The sequence below is a fragment of the Pholcus phalangioides genome, unplaced genomic scaffold (genome assembly GCF_987345545.1).
Source record: "Pholcus phalangioides strain wild (caught in Gottingen) unplaced genomic scaffold, Ppha-v1.0 ptg000011l_1, whole genome shotgun sequence".
In the NCBI taxonomy this organism is placed as follows: Eukaryota; Metazoa; Arthropoda; class Arachnida; order Araneae; family Pholcidae; genus Pholcus; species Pholcus phalangioides.
In genome coordinates, this window is record NW_028301604.1 from 6,843,731 (window position 1) to 6,865,402 (window position 21,672).

The window sequence follows — 21,672 nt, forward strand, 5'->3', positions numbered from 1 at the left end:
GTATGTATATAAACTGTTAGAGATTATCATGTATAAAAATATGCATGTCTATTATAAATATGCATATTTGTATACATAAACGCTTAATATACAATTCCAAACTAGGAAAGATTCATTTAGAGGGTTTTTAACAAACATTTTTAGTTTAATACGTAGAGTGATTATATCGATGTATATCAGTGAGAGACAGAGAGAGAGAGAGAGATAATACAATTTAAGAAAAAAAGTTAAACAATAATAAATTTACAATATTGCTGCATAAAGTTGGATTTAGTATAAATGTCAAAAAAAAAAAAATTTTAGGCCAAATTTCAGACTGTAACTCAATAATATACCACTAGATGGCGTAAGACCGTTTCCTGTTGTACGAATAATAGCACTAAAAACGCAAGGCTTGTTGATTTTAATTTTAAAATTGACTTTGTTTTGATGTTAGGCTTTCTTTTAGAAAAAAACGGGAAGTTTATAAAAATCAAAATTTCCAATCAAATTTCAAAGTCATGCAACAATTAAGGTATCTCCGACTACCTTTCTTATCACTTTTCTTTGAAATGGCACTAGAGTGAACTTTAATATTTTTTGATAGAAAGTGTGTGTCCCAAAATGATGAAAACAATAATAAATTTTGGACTACCTAATGTCATTTTCTATGAAAAGGTCATTTTTATGACAAATTTTAAGCAAAATTCACGTGTTATTCCAAAAACGATTGAAAAAAATTCTATGAATGGAATGTTTTGTTATTTTTGCCGTATTATTAATTTGTTATTATTTCAACCAGTAAATATAGTGCAAGATGTGAACTAAAATTTAAAGGATTGTATGATATGCTCATAAGTTACATTCAAATCTGTTGATGTACGTGTGAATTTTTGGAAATTTCATTCAAGAGTTAGTCTTAGACAAATACATGTGATATACCTCAGAGTTTATTTCATAGTCTCGGTAATATACAGCAAAATATCATATTAAAATTTGATAATATACAATGAATAGATTTTTAGAAATCGTGTTTCAAGCTGAAGTAAAATGTCAAAACAATATTTTCGTTAAACTCGTTCAAAGTTTTTATGCACGGATTACTTGTATGTAAAAACGCAACACAAAGAATAGGGCTTTCGTAAAAATTGAAAATCGATATTTTCTTCTAAAATGGCATTTCAACATATCCGGAGACCTTAATAAATTTTAATTATAACCAAAAGTGTTTAGGTAAAAATATGTTAAAATACAAATTTTAATTGCAATATTCTTAGGCGAAATAAATGATATATTTTCGGATTTAAATGTGGAAAAAAACAATAAAACAGCATCAATACTTTAGATGAATTTCCGAATTGAACGACTACATAACACTACAATGAAACAAGTTTCATCAATAAATTATAATTGGTTGTTCAGATATGAAAGAGTTCATACTTAGATTATCGCACAACAGGATGTTTACATAATATCGTAAGTTATCAAAAGAAAAAGTTTTTTTTTTCTGTCTAAACATAGTAAATGACCCGTTGCAATGAATAAAAAAATATTTTTTTTCTGTACTAATTGAGAAATTGAAATGTAGTAAAATATGAGCGAGAAATAGACAAATAATTGTAGTTCATGAAACATAGACGAACTCTATCGATGAACTTCATGATATTTATAAATAATATAAAAGCGTAGATTATATCGCATATTTTCTGTAATGGTAAAGACTCTCAGTTCGGTAAAATTAAACCTTTTGTTTGACACTAAACATATCACACATCAAGTCGCTGTTAATATTCCAGATAAAACAAACTTCCCAGCAGCTGCGTATACTTCTAATTAGAGAAAATCCGAAATATTAAACGAGTTATTTTAGTGCTCGTGAAACTTTCGCTCTTATTATAAAAACATTACACATTCTCTTTCCTCCGTATCTATTACGAAATCAGTAGTCTTATCCCATGACTATTCTGTTATGAAAGTGAAGATAGATGATTATTGAAAATCGATATCTTATATATGAGTTATTTTCCCGCGGGCAGAAAGTAAAGTTTATTTAGAAAATGGTTATTTCGTAAGAGAAGAAAATATTAATATTTAACCATTGACATTTAACATTTTATAAAATTTCTAAGTACAGCTTAAATTTGCAACATACTGTACGAGAATTTTGGTGAAAATATCTCTTTGCCTCATAAAAACCACTTGATATTGAAACAAATTGTGATGTGACATTGAAGAAATAAATACAGTGAACCCCTGCTACAACGATACTCGATATATAACGATGAATTATTCCACTACTATTTTTTCAAATCTTGTTTGGAATTGCTATAGTCTGATGTCAAACGGACTATAAATACAACGATATTCTTTATTACGATAAATCCCTCTATAATGATATTTTTGCGGAGATTTTGAAACTGCTGCAACGATATCTTTAATGCTTAAGATAACTTAACTTAAAGCCACCTTAAATATATTTTTAAATTCCTGATGAGGGGTTTTGTCTTTTCGAGGGCGTTTAATAACATCGATATTTTGCTCACTGCAAATGCTAATGAAGTTGCTTTGAAGGTACTTTCTGTGTAGACTTAGTGTGTACCGTTATCATCAGTCCCACCGCCGAATTTAAGCTGTTGTTGGCATCTCTTCTGAACTGGAGTTTTTAATACCACCATAAAAAGCATTAAAATATTTTTTTACATCAAAAAAATTCCAATTCATTTGTTCATTAATAAAATTCAGTTGGTTGTTTCACACTGGAAAGTGGTTTACCGTGTGAAACAACCAACTGAATTTTATTAATCAACAAATGAATTGGAATTTTTTTTATGCAAAAAAATAATTTTATGATTTTTATGGCGGTATTAATAACTCCAGTTCAGAAGAGATGCCAACAACAGCTTAAATTCGGCGGTATAACGTTAACCACTCTGCAATATTTTTTCTTGGTCAACAGAGTATTTGTTATATCGAAGTTTAACTGTACTGTCTTCAAGACATTTACCTCTTTTTTTTTGTCTTGCTCTAAACGATGCAGTCAAAACAAAATTATTCAAGACATAATTTTACGGGATATACTTCATCATTCATGTTGAATATATCAGCTTATCAGACACATGACTACCTTTTATTCTATTCTATAAAGAAATATTTATTGAAAATATTTGCTAAATGTGTAGAACTATTCTTAATAGTTAATATTTGAGTGTTATTTGAATGTTCAAAGTCGATATCTTGGACAAACAACAATTAACTTAATACATACTTAAGCTTCCTAAGTAGTTAGTACTAAATACTGGATATATATACACATTTTAAAATTAATAACCAATCAACTTTTTGACATAAAAAGGTATAGTTTGCACTAAAATACTTAGCATGGCCACCTCCTGTGTACCTAATCAGATCATGGCCCGTCTCTCTCTGTCAATGAAGAGATATTAGCAAGTGGTCGAATAAAACCTGGGCCATAGTGGAAGCTGTGAATGTTTGTGGTGTAAACCTAACGTAAAATTTGTTTCTCTGTAATGCTTGTTATAGTGATGCCACCTGCCGTCTATATTTTAAACTATGAGTTAAGTGGACAATGTGACTGAATATTTGTACTGTTGTAGGCCTGTTCTCTGTGGTGAGACTTTTGTTAACCACAGAATTCCAACTTCAGCCAGCCACCATTGTGGCAACGATGGGGTTCGAACCCGAGTCCTCGCGATGCAAGTTTGTTACTTATTATGGCCTAGAGTTTTGTTGTAGATTTTTTTTTCATAAATTAAAAAAATCACATTTCACTCACAGATGGCGCTGCGCTTTAAAAAAAAAACTCGACATAACACTTAAAATGCAACACAAGTAGTGTATAATAATATTTATGACAATTTGTATTACATAAAACTACCATATTTCAACATGGCACCCTTTCACCCGTTTAGATATACCGCGAACTAAACAGCTCATGTTGAAAACTGATAGTTTCATATAACGCAAATATAGGCATAAACATTAATTATACACTGTTTACGTTGAATTTCACGTGTTTACATTTTCCGTTCTACAGCGCCACTCGTCAGTGAAATTGATCAAAAATAACTCTAAGCCATGGTAAGTATTTCAGAGTTAACCTCATCTTTTTATTTTTGTTGATTCGTTATTTATTTTATAAGTATGTCCAGGACACACACTTCTCGCGTCCCCCTATATTTTTGAAACGTAAATGTTACGGTTTATAAATAAAAAAAATATGTTAATAAATATCAATAATATTTATTTGGGTATCACGTAAAAGGTTTCAGGACGAACCAAGTCCACTTTTCAGGGGCTTAGTCCAACCTGGACTGGAGTATGTAGTAAGGTTTTGGAAACCATGCATACAGAGGGACAGACGAAGAAAGACTCGATTTTTTGAATATGTTTACACTGGAAGAACACGGGTGTCGGAGGGATGTGATTGAATTTTCTAAAATTTTCAGCGGGATGGATAGGATAGAACCGTGAGTTATTAATACACCGTCAATCGAGTGTTTCGACAAGGGGAAACCAGTATCGATTAGTAAGGAACATCTCCAAGTTGTGGTATTGTCGGGAATTTTTCTCTAACAGGGTAGTGAATAAATGGAAGAGCTCAACCCGTCGTCGTGAATTCTACCATAGTTGATACATTTAAAAAGAAATATGATATTTAGAATGGGATGAATCGAGAAGCTAACCGTACCATCAATTTAAATCCAGAAGAGACCGATTCAGAAAATGATGAAAACGGGAAAGTATAAATGAGCAAAGCGAGTTCCAATAAATCAGGCACTTTCTTCTTCCGATAGTGTACTTAAAGGCCTGGAACATCGAATGATTGTAACCGTGGAAGAGATTATGACTGTATAAAATTCTAACAAAGCTAAAGGGAGAAAAATCCATGAAAAAGCAGAAAATTACGGACATCTTTTCAGCAATCCCTACAAAAAAATATTTAAATGAGTGAAGAGATTTTTTCTATGTGCAGTATAACTATATTAACGGTAATTATTATTAACCTAATAAATTAGAAATTATAGTTTAAAAAATTAAAATGATCTGTTATTATTTGCATGTACAGTATATATTGCTTTATTAATTATCTTTCAAAGGAAAATATGAATCAAAATGCTGAAAGAGTTATATTACTGTTTTAAATATGAAAACTAGGGAAATAAACAAAAGTGGATCCACAATTCGGAAGATTCCCTAATCCGGAATCATCTAGGTCCCGTCCCCAGGAGTGCGCATTTGAGAGTTCTTTAATGTATTAGATTTATTTTAGCGTGTATTTGTTTTTTCGTGATAATTGTTCTCATTTTGGGTTGCAGTATGTTAGTTATATTTGACATTATTTTTTATGGCATCTTTTTTTCATCCACCTCGTTGGGAATTTTGCCTGCTGTAGCCTCGTTGTTTGTATTTGTATATATATTACATAAAATATTTATTTCAATGATTAATCTGCAAATAAAGTATAAACGTTTTCCAGCTGCTAATTTCTCAAGTGATAAAAAGGAATGAAATTCCTTGAATGAATGAATGATTTCGAACCGGAAAATTTCTTTTCCCTACCTGGTGAATGCGACTTATACCTTATGTTTTGCTGAACCCATTCGAGATGAGTGTAAGAAAAAACGATACTATGAAGCGCAGCTCGTGCATCGACCAGCGAAAAATGACGCTCGCTGTCAGCTGCAGCCAAAAGGTAAAAACTCTGAGTGGAAAAAAAAAAAGAGGAGAAAAAGGTGGATCTAAAAAGACTGATCTATCCGTTTCGTGACGTCTCGCCCATTCTTCAGGGAGAGAGAGACATACAGAGATGGAAAAAAAGGGAGAGAGACTAGAGGACTAAGTTGTAAAGCAAATGATCAGTTGTTTGCGCTTCTACGATCTCGCCCTTCTCGACTCATCCGAGCGCCTTTCATTTCTTTTACGACCTAAATGACCTCCTAACCGACAGCAAAACTGATATCAACATCAGCACCAACCGACTATATATATATATAACCATCGTCATTTTCTAGTTAGAACCCTAATGCTTCAGGGGTTGACGCACGAAAGGAAGCGTTAATAGAATTACTGAGCGTTTTCTCGAAGATCTCCGCAAATAACAAATTAACATGATGCTTAAGTTGAACGCTCATATTTATTGTATAATTTCGGAGTTTCTCAGTATTAAGTGAGTTTCCCGTGTAACTGGGAGCGGTGCTTGTGATATCGTATCGAGCTTCTTAAATGTCTTTTATAAAACTTTTTTAATCGACTTTCTCAATTTAATGTAATGTAGGGCTGGTCCGATCAGTTGTAAATTGAAAATTTTAGTTGAGTTAATTGACTCGATTAATCTGATTAAAACTTTTATTAAAAGTTTTCGAATTCACCCTTTTAGTATCACATTATGAAAAAATGAAATAATTACCGTGAATGTTTTATGGTAGGTCAGTTTAGTTCTGATTAAGGCCTAAAAACAAAAAAAAATTCAAAAAATTATTTAGTACACAACGAATTAATTAACCTGATACTTGAAAGTTTCGTCAGCACACACAATGCGCTTACAATAAAAATATTAAATACCAATTTAAATATGTCGAATAATGCATGATAGTGAATATTTATTTAATTTACCACCAGTCCATAATTTGTTTTATACATTTGTTAAGGAACATTTTATAAAAGCAGTATTTTTTATTGCATTACGCAAAAGCATGATACACATTAATGAATTTTGCAGGGGCAAAAAATCTAACTGAAATTAACTAAATACATTTAAAAAGCTAGTTTTTTTCCACACCTGCGCTGTCATCTGAAATCGTAAAGTATACAGCCTTTATATTTCGAAATATTAACACCCAAAAACGTATGTAAGACAAGTTACTGTGTTTAAAAACTGTTGGTACTTCAAAGTACCGTCAGTACTGAAATAGTTAACTTTATTTACTTGAAAAATCGATTAGATGTCTCACAAATTATGTTCTTATAAATAGCATTTTGGATAAATGACCATATTGAAAAATATTTGAATCAATATTTGGATCAAATTTTTCGACAAGTCAATTCAACAGAAACTGATGATTTCAGTATCAATTGTGTTTGATGGGAGTTTTATATAGAAGACAAGGACAAAGCGCGCGCGCGCTTATAGTCTCCATCAGGAGCAGTTGTTTTTCGTATTCTTGTAAGCATCAACTCTTCTCCCCCTCTCTCCTCACAAGTACCATTTGAGAGGAGTTTCTGGAAAAACAAGCAACAGTATGATCAAAAGTAGTTTCGAAAACAGTCAGAGTAACCTAAAATAACCGATTCATAAAAAACGAGAAGATCCAAGTGAAGAAATTACAGGTTTTTTTACTAAATTATGTTCACATATTAAATTGCTTCAAGGTAGCACAGCCTTAATTTCTTAATATATTCCTATGTTTGTTTATATCTGCCAAATTAGTGTGTGAGAAATAAATATATATATATATATTATAGCAACTATTAATACTATATGATTACAAAAAATATTCGATTAAAATTCGATTAATCAGTCGATTAGTCTATTAAAAATTTTTGATTAACCAGTTACAAATTTTGATCGGTTCCCAGCCATAATGAAATAGTTTCAGTCAATAAAAATGAGTTGTTTTTGTTACACTGGGGGGTGCTGTTGTCCAATAGCTAATTCCTAAACAGGTAGCCTCAGAGCAAGTTCCCAATTACAAAAAATGTTTCAAATGTTGCACTGATCCTCCTAGAATCCATTCGAGTGAGAAAAAAATTCTAAAAGCGTTCACGAAACTTAATTGTTATTTTTATTCATCTCGTCGATTATTATTCATGGAATTTCGTGTTAAAAAATTGATTTCTTACGCCCAAAACTGACTGAGTTATGATACGTTGAATTTTGTGATTTAAAGCATAAATTCTTTATCAGAAAACGCATTCAAGATAAGCTTTAAAGATCCGTATAAAAGTTGATATCTGATAGCCAATATAATTTTCTTTGATTTTATTTAATGACACAATATTAGTAGGTGTTGGAGTGCTCTTAATAACTAAACTAAATTGGTCAAAATTATTTGTCGCTTAAATAATTTTGTGTACGACCCCCATTCTCAGTAAAAAAGACGCTTCAACTTCATTAGGTATTATTCAGTCGTATAAGAACTTTTTTGTTCACACATTAATGCATGAAAGATTTCTACTGAACATGACCAATAGCAACCAGAGACTATATAAAATAATTAAATTTCGTAACTTTTCCAGAAATAATGTTTTTGACTTAACCCTTTAAGAGGCACAGCAGAAATCACTGAACTCTATTTAAAATGTCATAGCTTTTTTAACAAAGTAGACTCTTCTATTCCGATTCCATTTTCAGCAGGTGTAAACTAAGGATACGTGCATAGGAAAAAATGTTTTACTGAGAAACCGCCTTTACAATGTATTTAGGCTTATCAATGCTAAAATAAGAGGCTATGCTATCAATGCTAAAATAAGAGGCTATGCTATCAATGCTAAAATAAGAGGCTATGCTATCAATGCTAAAATAAGGAGGCGAAATATCTAGTCACTACCGCTTATAGTACTACGTTGAAAACGTGATTTCGGAAGAAAGTAATTTTGTATTTAATTTTCATTTTTTATAAAATCCCCATTTCTTGTAATTCCAAAAAAGGCTTTGTTTTGTTAGAAATGAAGTTACGGCTACTTTAGCATTGCGTTTTTACATCAAGTAATATGTGAATATTCTGTTATATATTTTTAAGGTTATGAACCAAAATTATCATATACAATTGTATAATTACAGTGTTTAATCACGATATGTAGAATAAAATTCGAAAAAATGTTATCTACATATCTAATTATGAAAAATAATAAAATTAGTTAGTTCTTTTTGTGCTTTTCTTTTAAATCTACTAGAAACTTTAGTTGTGGAATAAAACAAAATAAAAAAAAACTTTTCAACCGAATCTTGAGGGATCCATTCACAAAATTGCTACTATTGATTCCTGAGAAACTTCTGTATTCTCTTCTATCCTTAGCTTTCCTTAATATCGAAGAAACCGTGCAAGTCATACAGATTATCCATTGACTTTCTTTCTTCTCGACATCCTAAGAAAGATTAGAAAGAAAACAACGGGACTTGTTCTTCCAGAAACGTTCTTCCCAATGTTTTTTGCTTTCATCATCCTCATAAATTTTTATGTAGAAGTTGGTGCAGCAAAACGCGTTAAGGAGTAGTAGAGTATTAGGACACTAATCATTTAAGACGAAATACGTCAGTTTTTTCAGAATATAATATGGTTATGATGCTGAAAAAATATCTCAACGATTTATGTAATCTGAACATAAATACATGGAAATTTACAGATCAATTAAATCATTTATTTATAGTGTGTGACATTATTTATGCACAATTTCTGGTACTAATTTTATATTTTTTTTTAAAAAAATGTCGTGATTTCTGTAGTGGTTTGAAACTAAAGTGCCTGGACACTAACTAGTTAGGGTTATAAATGGAGAGGTATGGGTATGACTTGTTCTTTGAAAATACGATATTTCCTGATCATAATCTTCAAGTACTAAAGGACTGCTGATCATTAGAAAGAATCCACGGAAGATTTGAAGTCTATAATTAAATTTGACTAGCACATAGGAGTACCGTCAATAATTGAATGCTTGGGCCCACATTTTGCGTCATTGAATGAATGTTATTCAAAAGTTTATTCTCATTATAGAAAAGTATCACAAGAAAGCATTCGGTCAACTAGAAATTGATCGAAAAATAATAAAACCAATGCAAAATATACAGGGTATTCTGTAAATCGACCGAAAAACTCAGAGGGTTGTTAGTAGACATCAAGAGGAACAAAAATTGCAATGGAACATGGTGCCGCAAACCACGTTAAGAGGGTGAAAATCGCGAAAAACGCATGCAGGTTTCGACGTCACGATGGAAAGACAAAAAGTACAATAATAACTACAAAAATATTATTTGATTAATTATTACAAGAGTTGTTGGAAGTAGTGCCCACTGACGTCATTGCACAGTCTATAACGACGTAAAAACGGTTCCCGGACGCGCTCGAAGATACCAAGTATGGTTTTGATGTCTGCCTCCGTGACGACAATCCACACCTCATCGGATATTGCTGTTGGTACATCCGCTGTGCTAAGCGCCCATTTCCATCTGCTCGACCGTAAATCAAATGCGTATCAGCTTATCCCTCGTTCTTGTAGTCAGCCATCACGATACTCATTGAAACAGACAACTAACTGCTACACGTACTTACTACCGCAATAGCGCTACTTTACGTCGTCCGCAGCGCGTGATCCTACCCCAGCGCATTCATTACGCGACGCTGCTTATGTCAGATATGGTGAGCGTACCCAAGAACGCATCAGCGATCAACCGACATCCACCTTTCGTCTCTTCTGGACTCAGAGCCTACATGCATTTTTCGCGATTTTCAACCTCTCAACGTGGTTTGTGACGTCGTTTCATTGCAATTTTTGTTCCTCTTGATGCCTACTAACAACCCTCTGAGTTCATCGATCTATTAACAGAACACCCTGTATAAATTGTTTACTAATATTCAAATAACCGCTGTTATACATAGTATACGGCATGATAACATACTTATAAAGTTCAAGCGTTACCCAATCAAACAACATGTAGCCCACCTAAAAGCCAAATCTTACGTGTACATGTCTGAATTTTAATCGCACATGAAACATAAGTGCACATATCGGCTCTAAAATTTCATAATCTCTCTCTCTCTCTCCCTCTCCCATTGATCCCTCGAACGCTCTTGTAAGTGACCGTTTACACTCCAAAATGTTAGTAGGACACAGTCAAATAAGCAAACTATCGAATGAATATATGTAGATAAAAAATTATTATTTAATGGTTGATCTTTTGATAAAAGTTTATTTCCTCAATAATCTTGCTGAGGTTTGATGTTACATACTATCTTGGGCATGAATGATTGTAGTCTTTGGGGAAAAAATTCCACTAAATTCAGTTTTACTCAATTTTTTTTACTGTGGGGGATGAATGAAATTAAAACAAATTGAGAAAGGTATACAGAGTTTGCACAAATGAATAATACAATTTTAAAAATTTGCGTTTTCAGAACTATTGCAGATTATATTACACATGATATCATCTGTGACACATAATAATAAAGAAAAACATTCAAAGTTTTTTCAGCATTGCTCAATAGATGGCAGCACTTCCGTAGATCGCAGTGACTGATATTGACCGAACCAGTCTTTTTTGTTTCAGTTAGAAATTTCTAAATGCATGCTTCACAGACGTAGCGGAACAACTCTCGCATATTCTAACACACAAAAACGTTTTTTTCTCATTGTCAACATCTTTAATTCAGGCACTGCGTTCTACGGAAGTGCTTCCGTCTATTGAGCGATGTTGAAAAAACTTTGAATGTTTTTTTTTATGTATCATATTATGTGTGTAACAGTTTTGAAAATACCGTTTAAATTTTAAAATGTCATTAATTTGTGCAAACCCTGTATATTGTACGGCAATATTTCCAATATGACTAGTACATTCAGCTACCAAGTCGATGTGTAATTTACAACCAATACGGTTGTATCTCTAAATCTAGCTATCTCGCTTAGGAAATCATTACTAATGCTGTTTGGTAATACAATTGGTTACAACAGCATGTTCATTTTGTAGTTCAATCTGTCTCAACCAGATACACCTCATGATGTCGTCTTGAAGTACGACGAAATGCCGGGATCAGTCAGTGAATTCAGTAGGCCGAAATACAAGTATGTCACTACTGCTTCCGGCAAAATTAATCAACTGCCCGTCATTTGAAACGATGAAAAGAGGATTTGCGAAACATGAACGACAGTCAACTAAACCATTCAACCAGATTAAGGATTAATGTAGAAAATTATAGGAAATAGTTTCATTGCAACTACCCAGTAAATCTCGTATTCCCATGGAGGCTGATTGAATAGTACTTGCATCACCCCCTATCCTATAAGCATGAATGAAAATGGTACATCATATGACTTGGCACCTGATAACATCTATTGAACGATAACGAAACATTCCGGTGATGTACTCATAGGGTTTAGCTCTTGTGTGTGTTAACACGTGTATAGCACACATAAGAGTAATATAGTATGGCCAAGGGTTTCCTAAATCCTATGAGATATGGAATAGGTGTATTATTTTGAAGCTGAAAACTATTTCGGGGGAGGAGGGATTTCACGGAAAAAGTCCAGAAAGAATAAATTCTATGGTTGGAGTTGAAATTAAAAAAAAAAAACTTATGAAAAAATAACAGCAGAAAAGAATTGTGCCATGATAGTTCCACTTCTGTAAAATATAATTACGGTATGAAAATTTTATACGTTCCCCCAATAAAAAAAAATGGGAGTACATGAAATTTGTGACGCTCTCTATTATAAGAAAACAAATTTATTCCGTAATATTTGAATGAAAATTAATTGGGGTATCAATGATCAAAATTCGGGATTTTTGCCACTTTTTACGACCTTCATGTTCCTTTCAAAACTTTGTCATTTTAGCACGTAAACGGCAACAAAAATCAAGAATTCAACAACCTTTTTAGCGTGCTGAATGATAAAGTCTTAATAAAATATAAAAATTCTTGTAAAAGAGTGACATAAATAATTTCACCTATCGATACTTTCAGTTACAAAAAAATCAAGAATTCAACAATCTTACTATATAAAGTATATGGAAAACTGATATATTGGAGATATTGATGTTTCAGGAAAGGAAAATTCATCTCTGGCCTCACGGGGACTCGAACACCCCGGTCTTTTGTTTGCCGGACGAGAGCTCTACCAAATGACATCAGGGTCACCAGAGGGCACCGCATATGTAAAAGACTCACTAAAAATCTCTCTTGTTAATCTGGTGGCCCTGATTTCATTTGCGAGCTATAAGCCAAGTTGTCGCCGTATCGCTTGAAGTCATTCAGCATATACATAAACTCTAAGGTGGGAGCATTCTGTCTTCATGGCATAGTTAGTAGAGCACTCGTCCGGCGAACGAGAGACTAGGGTCCGAGTCCCCGTGTGGGACTTGAATGAGTTTTTCTTTCCTGAAATAAAAATACTTCTTAATGCAACCTGTTTTCCATATATATTATATTAACAAGGGAGAGTGACGTCATTCAACAATTTTATTTACGTGCTGAATGATAAAGTCTATAAAAAAAAGTTATAAAAAAGTGACTCTAAATCAGTAATTTCACCTATCGATGCCTCAAGGAATTTTTCTATTCATACGTAAATGTTTGTGCTGAATTTCTTTGAATTTGAACGTTGAATTTCTTTCTGTATGGTAGAGAGCTCCGTAAATTTCATGAACTGAGATTTTTGCGATTTTGATGCCATATGAGAACTTTAATTTTTATATGTCCCCCAATTACCTTTTCACGGGATTGGACCTATCACCGGTTATTCATTTGTTTTTATTATTATTATTTATTGTTATTATCGTGTTATTTATTGGATACTCTGTTTGTATTCTCTACTTTAAATTTAAAATCAACAATAGAATTTCCATTAGTTTCGGACACTTCTCGTGACACACCCGGTACGTAAACCGTTAGTAAGCTGAAGTGAAATAGCCAAAATGTCTCTAAAGATGTAAATACAGGAAAAATGTATTTATTTTCCTATTGACTGACGGTGTGCTAACATAAATCAACTGTGAAGTAGCAGAAAATGTCTGCAGTTCAAACATTTCCGAAAATTCCTTTGCGAAATAGTGTTTTATTCAACTCTAATGTGAACGTAAATAAAGCAACGAGCATTCCGGTTCCTTTAAAATTTTCGTTATGAAACATAATTTACCGCTTTTAACAATGGTTTTGAGTTTGAGCGAACCACTGAGTAAATGAGATTTCAGCTGAGGTGCTTTGGACTTTGAAAGGGCGAGTCTCCTTAATGGATAGTTGCTTTAAATTAATTACACTTTCGATATGTTTGTTTCGCAAGAGGTTCAAATTCCTCTTAAGGCAAGTACTGCGGTGTGAAGTTCTTGAATGCACTTACATTTTTTGTGTATATCCTTATAATAGACACACATTTACAAACGTTTATCACTCGAATCATATTCCGTCTAAAAAACAGAAAAAAATAACATGGGATCTAGAAACATCGCTCAAAAAACAATTGGGGGAAATAGATTAGTTATTAATTAATTAATTAAGATTAATTATTTAATTTCGATTTTTGTACACTTTAATTGATAAAATATTGACAAAGAACATTGTTAGGTATTCATAAAGAGTTGTGTCCAAAAAGTTTATCATCAACTAAATTTTGATAAATAAATTTAAATAAATAATACATATCCCTTAATTGTTTTGAACAGTGTACAGATTGTGTTCTACGCGATACGTATATAACGATAAAAATTTTATGACATGAGTAAATTTTTGTGTTTCCTAATTTTTCAGGGATTTCTTTATTTCCAAGGTGCACCACGAGGATTATTCGAAATTAATAAAAATTCTACGTTTGATTTCGAAACTAAATTAAAATATAAAAATAATCAACCCAAAAAATTGTCCCCTTACAAATGTATGTAACAAATTATGGTTTTCTTCGTGGTGAAATGAATAAATATTCCTGCAACTGCATTATTTAACATATTTGAATTTGTATTTTTTTTTATTGTAAGCGTTATAGTGCTGACGGTACTTTAAATTACTATGTCAATTAATTCATGTATACTAACTAATTTATAGACAAAAAAATATTTTTTGATTTCAAGGGCTTAGTTAGAGCTAAAACGACCTACCAAAAAGCATTTACAGATAATTATTTCATTTTTTTCATAATGTAGTACTGAAAGGGTTAATTCAATTTCGGTATCAATCGTAGAATTTTAATTCCTTTCGAACACTCTTTTTGAAACACCCCGTACACTTATTAATAAAAAGGGCTTCTTTTTCGCCTCTTGTTCAGATTACGTGATGATTTTCCGTCAACGAAGAGACATTTTTGGAAACCTGTATATAGGGAATGTAACCAACACACGATGCAATGAACATCAAAACGATGAAGCGTCGTCGTCAAGTGGATCCTTCAGCCCTGGTGATAAATAGGTATGAGGCAATTTGAAACCGTGGTTATCGGGTTACTTTTGAGTGACGGTAATTCAGTATAGCCACATAATTAATCTACGAAATATCTGACAGCCAAAAATAATGACAAAAATATTTATTCCTGTATGGCTTCCCTCAATCTTTATGCTTATTTAGGTAGGAAAAAAAACTAAAAAAATTATTCGATAAGAGTAAAGGTCATTTTAGTAGAAATTTCAAAGTACAGTTAGTGTTTCTTGAAAAATTAGCGGCAGAGAGAGAGTGTGTGTGTGTGTTATTGATGAAAAATATTGATGAAAATTGAATATTTATTTCTATTCTAAAATGAATAGAAATAAATATTTTAAATAATAATTTATTTAACATATTTGAAGGTGACGTATAGTTGTGAATAGAAAAATCTACATTTTTTTCATTGAAAAGTGACGAAGTTGAATCGTTCTAGAGTTTTGTGAATCTTTGCTGATTCGCACACCAATAAATCTCTTATTAAATTAGAAAAAATGACAGACCACAACGGACAAGAAGCACAGCGAGATGGCTGTGGAAAAATGTTTTTAAAATAATATAAAAAGCTATAAAAAAGCGCACATGTACAGGGATTTAAAAGAAATAATAAATCAAGAGAAACAAGCCAACGCTGACTTGAAACTGACTGAGTGAACCTACGGGATGGATTAATATACTACCAGCTGTAAAAAAGATGCATAAAATTACCAATAAATTGTCGAAAGAAACCTCCTCTGTTCTTCAAAAAGGTAGATTTCATTATTTTAAAATTTTCACATGCGGATTATACCCCGCTTGGGTTATACGATATTTTCCCCTCAAAGTAACGAAATTTGCATGTGCGGATTACACTCATTAAAATACTGTAATTTGAAATCGTGATAATCTGATCAACTGATCATCGATCTATATTTTGATGAATGTTCGTTCATAGAATTAATAACATGGACTTTTACAAAAAGTATTCATGTTACCCTTTGTATAAGTGATTTCTGTGGATTGATGTAGTTAATTATCGAACATTACCTTAATCCTCTACCGTTCCCTTAAGCCCGTAACTGAAAATTACGAGTTTAAATTAATGTTATCCTCTATCTTTATAGATTAGTTTAGAGTGACACGATGTCATTTGAAGTTTCAAAAAATTAATGAACTTATAAATTAAGAATGACGAATGATTTTACGAACCAGAATTGGATGGTGGAGCCAACATCCCATAACTTGCTCGTCTGGATGAGGGTGGTAATTCGGCGCTACCAAAGCTGCTTCGGGAATACCGGCCACAAGTGGCAACAGATGCACGTCTGGGAGGGATGTGGTCTATTCCACCAATTATAACAGACGGTCCACTCACTCCGTGACGCATTCCCGCTGGTGTGGCAAGTCCTCGAGGTCCTGTACCTGTATCGACGAGTACTTCAGTTGGACGTTGAGGTTGATCGAATTGTTGCCTGAATTCGAAAAACGGGGAAAAAATGCTATTCTGAGACATGCGACACTTGTAAACACGGCTATGAATTTTATAAGAAAAAGATCGAAACCCTATCTGTGTGTGCCGATGGAATTAAATTTAAAACTAATATAAAACATAAAAGCTGATTTTGCTGCCCAACGACAAAAATAATAGCAATAATTAATAGCGACTTGAAATAATTTTAATTATAATAATGTCTGATTAATATATAAATTTGAAAAGAGTCTTCATTTTTTTTCTCATTAAAATGTTTGTTGACACTATTTTTTCGCATTGCATCAGCTTATTGTTCTCTCAAGGAATAATTTCATAGAACCTGAAAAGTCAAAGCTTTCTAATCGGGTTTGCTAGTGGCAGTTCCTTAAATAGCTGAAATTATAGCTACCTAATTAATTTATACATTATTAAATTTTGTCTCAAATCTTCTACGCTTTGGTCACTAGAACCACGTAATTAAATTTTGCGACTATTGTGTCAATAAACTAATGTCTGTAAATTTGTACCCACGTTCAAACATTTATTTCGAAATTAGTATATATATATATATATAAACAAGAAGAAATCCATCAAAATTCTTTAATCTTTCTCGGTATTTTTTTAACATGTAAATTATCATCAAAAAGATGTACGTATAAGAAAATCAATGTGAAAAAAGCAATCTACAGTATACTATCTATACAGTATGCTAATTATTTTTATTTTCCAAAGAGACATTGAAATACGAAAAAATAATGTAATTCGGATTTTGTTAAACAAAATAAATATCAGAAACTCCTTGAAATATCAGAAAAAAATGCATAAATGAAATTTGCTTACCTCGCATCACTTAATGCATCGCAAGAAAAAGCAAAATTAGACGTTATTAAGAAAATTTTAACGTATTCAACGGTTTTAATCAGTCAAGTATCAAGTAAGTTTTACGTATCAATACTGATAATGCAATTATTTTTTTTACAGTATGGAATACTTTAAATATTCCCAATTCAGTATATATAAAAAATATCTTTTCCATTTTCTTAATAAAAATATTCTATATTGAGAAAAATAATCACGAGAAACTTTTTTCGATTTCTGATATATCATTTCAATTTATCAATAACATTTATCTTGTGGAATAGGAGAGAAAATTCTCGAGAAAAAAACCCGTATATTTACATATGTAAATGTGTATATATTCATGCACATAAATACATTACATTCGAGTTGGTTGAAATAAAATATGCAAGAGACATTCAAATATTCAACACACAATTCGAGGAATTGCGATTCAAGCATCAAAAGACGGATGACATTGCAGCATCTATCCATTAAAGATTTATTTGTATTTAGGAAAGGGTGTATTTGTATCAAATTCTATAATATTGATGTTTTATTTGCTCTTACTCGTTTCCCGGGTCCAAGTAACATCTTATGTTTTTGTCCAGTTTTTTACAGAATCGTATTCTATAGAGATTTTTTCTTAGATGGTTATACTGTGAATTTTTCAGTAGCAGTCATTGGTTAAGCTTCTGGTGCTTTTATTTTAAGAAATTGAAAGCGAAAATATAAATATTTAGATTTTATATTTTTTTGTCCTGACTCACTTGCTAAACAAGCGAAGAACGAGGCAAAACAAAATGGTGAACATGATGAGCCCAGCAATAACACTGATCATCGTGGTTACATCAGAACCACCTGAAAACCCTTTTCTTTGTCCTAGAATAATTGAGAAAAAAAATAAATATTTAGATTTCTTGGAAAAGGATGTTTTTATTCACCATAATTGATTATTTTTATCATGACCGTGAGTATATTTAGTAATAAAATAGATGGTACAGCAAAATTTTCAGTCATGTACAGTGCGGTTAGAATCTAAAACACATTATATATATATTGGATAGTATGTGTTTATACAGTGAAACTCGGATGTAACGACACCTCGGTTATACCATAAACAATTGGTGGTCACGGCTGATTCCTATGGAGAATAATGTCAATGAACCTTATAATTTCGATGAAAACGCACCGACCTCGGAAATAACACTACACATTTTTCATCGCTTTACCTCCGTTTCCCGAAAATTCCCATAAATATGTCCCGTTTTTTCAACGAAATTTGCTTTCATAAGTTATATCGTAAGAATATGATTATAAATATATATATAAATATTCATCTCGCACATATTTGTCATGTAAGAATTTTTTCGTACACTAATTTTCGATTTCTCTCTTTTAGCACTTTATTTCCCTCCAAGATTATTTAATTTCGCCGATAATAGGAAACATTTTTGGGAGGAATTGGTGATGTCCTGTGTATATTATCTCAATTTCTCGTAATTTTTACTTAATATAATGGTCACCCTAATCATACGGAACTTCATTTTAGTATTTGATTGTATCTGATTATGTTTTTCATGATTAACCACTTGCCTGATGGGTTTTTAATTTTTTTCTGCACAGAAAATGTCAGGTTTGTGTTTATTTTTTCATTCTATTCATGTGAAATGACTGGGAGTAACAGACTGCAAAAAAATCTTAGTTAATTTTTTAATTTAAAAACCAAGAAAATTTTGATTCATTTATTACCTTTTATTGAGAAATTAAAACTTTTTCAAAAGCTCTTATTTGTATTTTTTGAGTGGAATATAAATAATCTGTTTTTTAGATAGGATTATGAAACTGAACTAGATAATGTATCCGAGGATAATGTCACTCTCCGCTATCCATACGAATGTTTTTAACAGCTGACTGATGCGAAGATATATTTAAGAAAGAGAGAAAATTCAACTGCCCTTGCGGGGAATCGAACCCAATCGTCGGAGAGTGACATCATTCTCGGATAAGTCGCCATCTGGTAGAAGTGCCAGCAATTGTGAGCTTTGGCCTGAGTTAGTTCCGACCGTCCATGTACAGTGCACACGAGCTCCAAGGAAAGGTTGAGATATTCGTTACCTTTGTAGTCGTGTGCGTTCACCCGGAAAGTGAAAAGGACAGTCGAATTTTCTCTCTTTCCTAAATATATCTTCGCATAAGCCAGCTGTTAAAAACCTTCGTATAAATAATGTATCCACGTCATTAGATTACAAGATCTATATCTAGATAGCATTATATTGCTGTTGCATGAAGCCATATTGTTTGTACAGATTTAGTTAAATGTTCACTTTTTGTTAGCTCTCTCTAGCGGCAAAGATTACAATGCCCGTGTGCTAAGCACGGACAAGTTAATTTCGGGAAAAAGCGGATGCCCGTGTCTGACCAGCACCTCTAGAGATAGAAGGCCTCCGCCCGTGTTGCCAAGTTCATCTGTGACGTCGTGAGAGTAGTTCGATAAGACTACCTACCAAGTTCGACACATTTTGAACCACATCATCCTATTCCGTTTCTTGTTATTTCGGTGTAGAATCTTCCGGGTTGGCTCACAAATACCTCACGACGATTGGCCGTGAGAAATAGAATTCACCAACTCTGTACCCGATCGTTTCTTTTCCGCACAATGATGATACTAGCAAATGCAGCGGATTTTTTTTCCTCTGAATATTCTGCGTGAGGGTGGACTACTTACGTGACGGCACGAGATTCTGGTCTGCCACGGGCAAGTCAGGCAAGTGGTTAAAATGTCTTGGAAAGCGTTAACTTTGATTGCCATGACAATATTTCGCGTAATCTTCGATGTCATTATAACCAAGTTCGACAATATTTTTCAAGTCAAATCACGCAGAACGCAGAATTAAAAATGAGCACACACTAATTGTAGTGGCTTTTGTATTTGTATAATGTAAAAAAGTATCACATCTTCCTGATCAAATTCCATAACCAAGTTGGAAGCATTTCCCAATAACCTTTTCTCATATAACTAGAACATTTTTGGTTGCATAAAATCGATCTCTCTTTTTAATTCTATTACTTTTCAAGCCTAAAGACACGCAGTTCAAGATTCTTATTATCACGGGAGTAAAAAAAAACCCCTGTAAAAATTGGAAATTCCCCCATCCCCATTTTTTTCCAAAGTTATCTAGATTTTTTTTCCAATATTTGACACTCGATTCAATGAAACTAAATGACGTGCTTTCGAAATATTTAAAAAATAATAAAAGCAAAAAGTAAAATAAAGTAGAAAAATTTTAAAAACTGTTGATCTAAAAGGAGCTGGAGCAGAGGAAAAGTGATAGTAAATTTTCACTGATTTCGGATAGGAAGTGGATGACATTCCAAGCTCAAATGAGAAATAACATTTTTCCAAGACACATTTAAAAAATAAAAATGAAACATTTTTTTCCACCCGAAAACTAAGATCGACAAGAATTTCTTGTTTGATTCGTCGTTTCACGGGAAAAAAAAAAAGAGATACGACGATACTGTTTGTCATTAGAGAACAGATTCAGCTAGAAGAGTTATTAAACATTTCTCATTTCTTTTTCTTGTACTTATGTTTGCTTCCAGAGTCATCTGCACCAACAGATTCTTACGTGCACAACTGGATTCCAATCCTCTTATTATTACAGGAAAACGAAAATGAAAATTCTTACGATTCCAACAAACGAAATACTGTTCGTTTCACCGTCCTATTGGCAGGAATAATACCACCTTATGATAAATCGAACGTGAACAAAAAAAAAATCAATGTACACATTGTTTGAAAAATGAATTTTAAATACAGCAATTTTCTATTGGTTAGTTCTGTTATTTATAAAATATCCATAATATATATATATACTGCATGAAAAATTCATTGACTAAAAGAAATGTTTCTTTCGTTAAGAAAATACTCCGTTTTTTAATCCATTGGGGGAAATGGAGATTTAAGTACAACAATAAATATTAAAACTTTAAATTTTTAGTAAAAAACTATTGTATAAACATATATATATATGAAAGGATAAAAACAAATTTATTGTTAGTTATTGGATTTAAGTTGTATAACATAACCCATGTATTTCTATTACTTTTTAATTTCCTTCAGTAGTTACGGCTGAATAACGGTAACATTATCTTTACGGTAATTTATTCTTTATCTTTTACTATACGTTTCCTTTTCAGAAAATTTCTTTTCATCATATCATTTTCCTCCCCGTAAGCAACGTATAAATGAATCATTATGAATCGTTGTTG

The 21,672-nt window shown here is 32.3% G+C and overlaps 1 protein-coding gene across 1 annotated transcript in view; it reads right to left on the bottom strand.

Annotated features, from left to right (window-relative positions):
- Nucleotides 1–21,672, bottom strand: part of LOC149079995 (uncharacterized) — a 99,815-nt gene that overhangs the window by 13,820 nt on the left and 64,323 nt on the right. The window contains exons 5-6 of the mRNA XM_089238583.1: nucleotides 18,168–18,279; nucleotides 16,299–16,561 (exon numbers count right to left, since the gene is read on the bottom strand). Coding sequence (XP_089094709.1) covers nucleotides 16,299–16,561; nucleotides 18,168–18,279 — 375 coding nt within the window. The remainder of the gene's footprint in view (nucleotides 1–16,298; nucleotides 16,562–18,167; nucleotides 18,280–21,672) is intronic.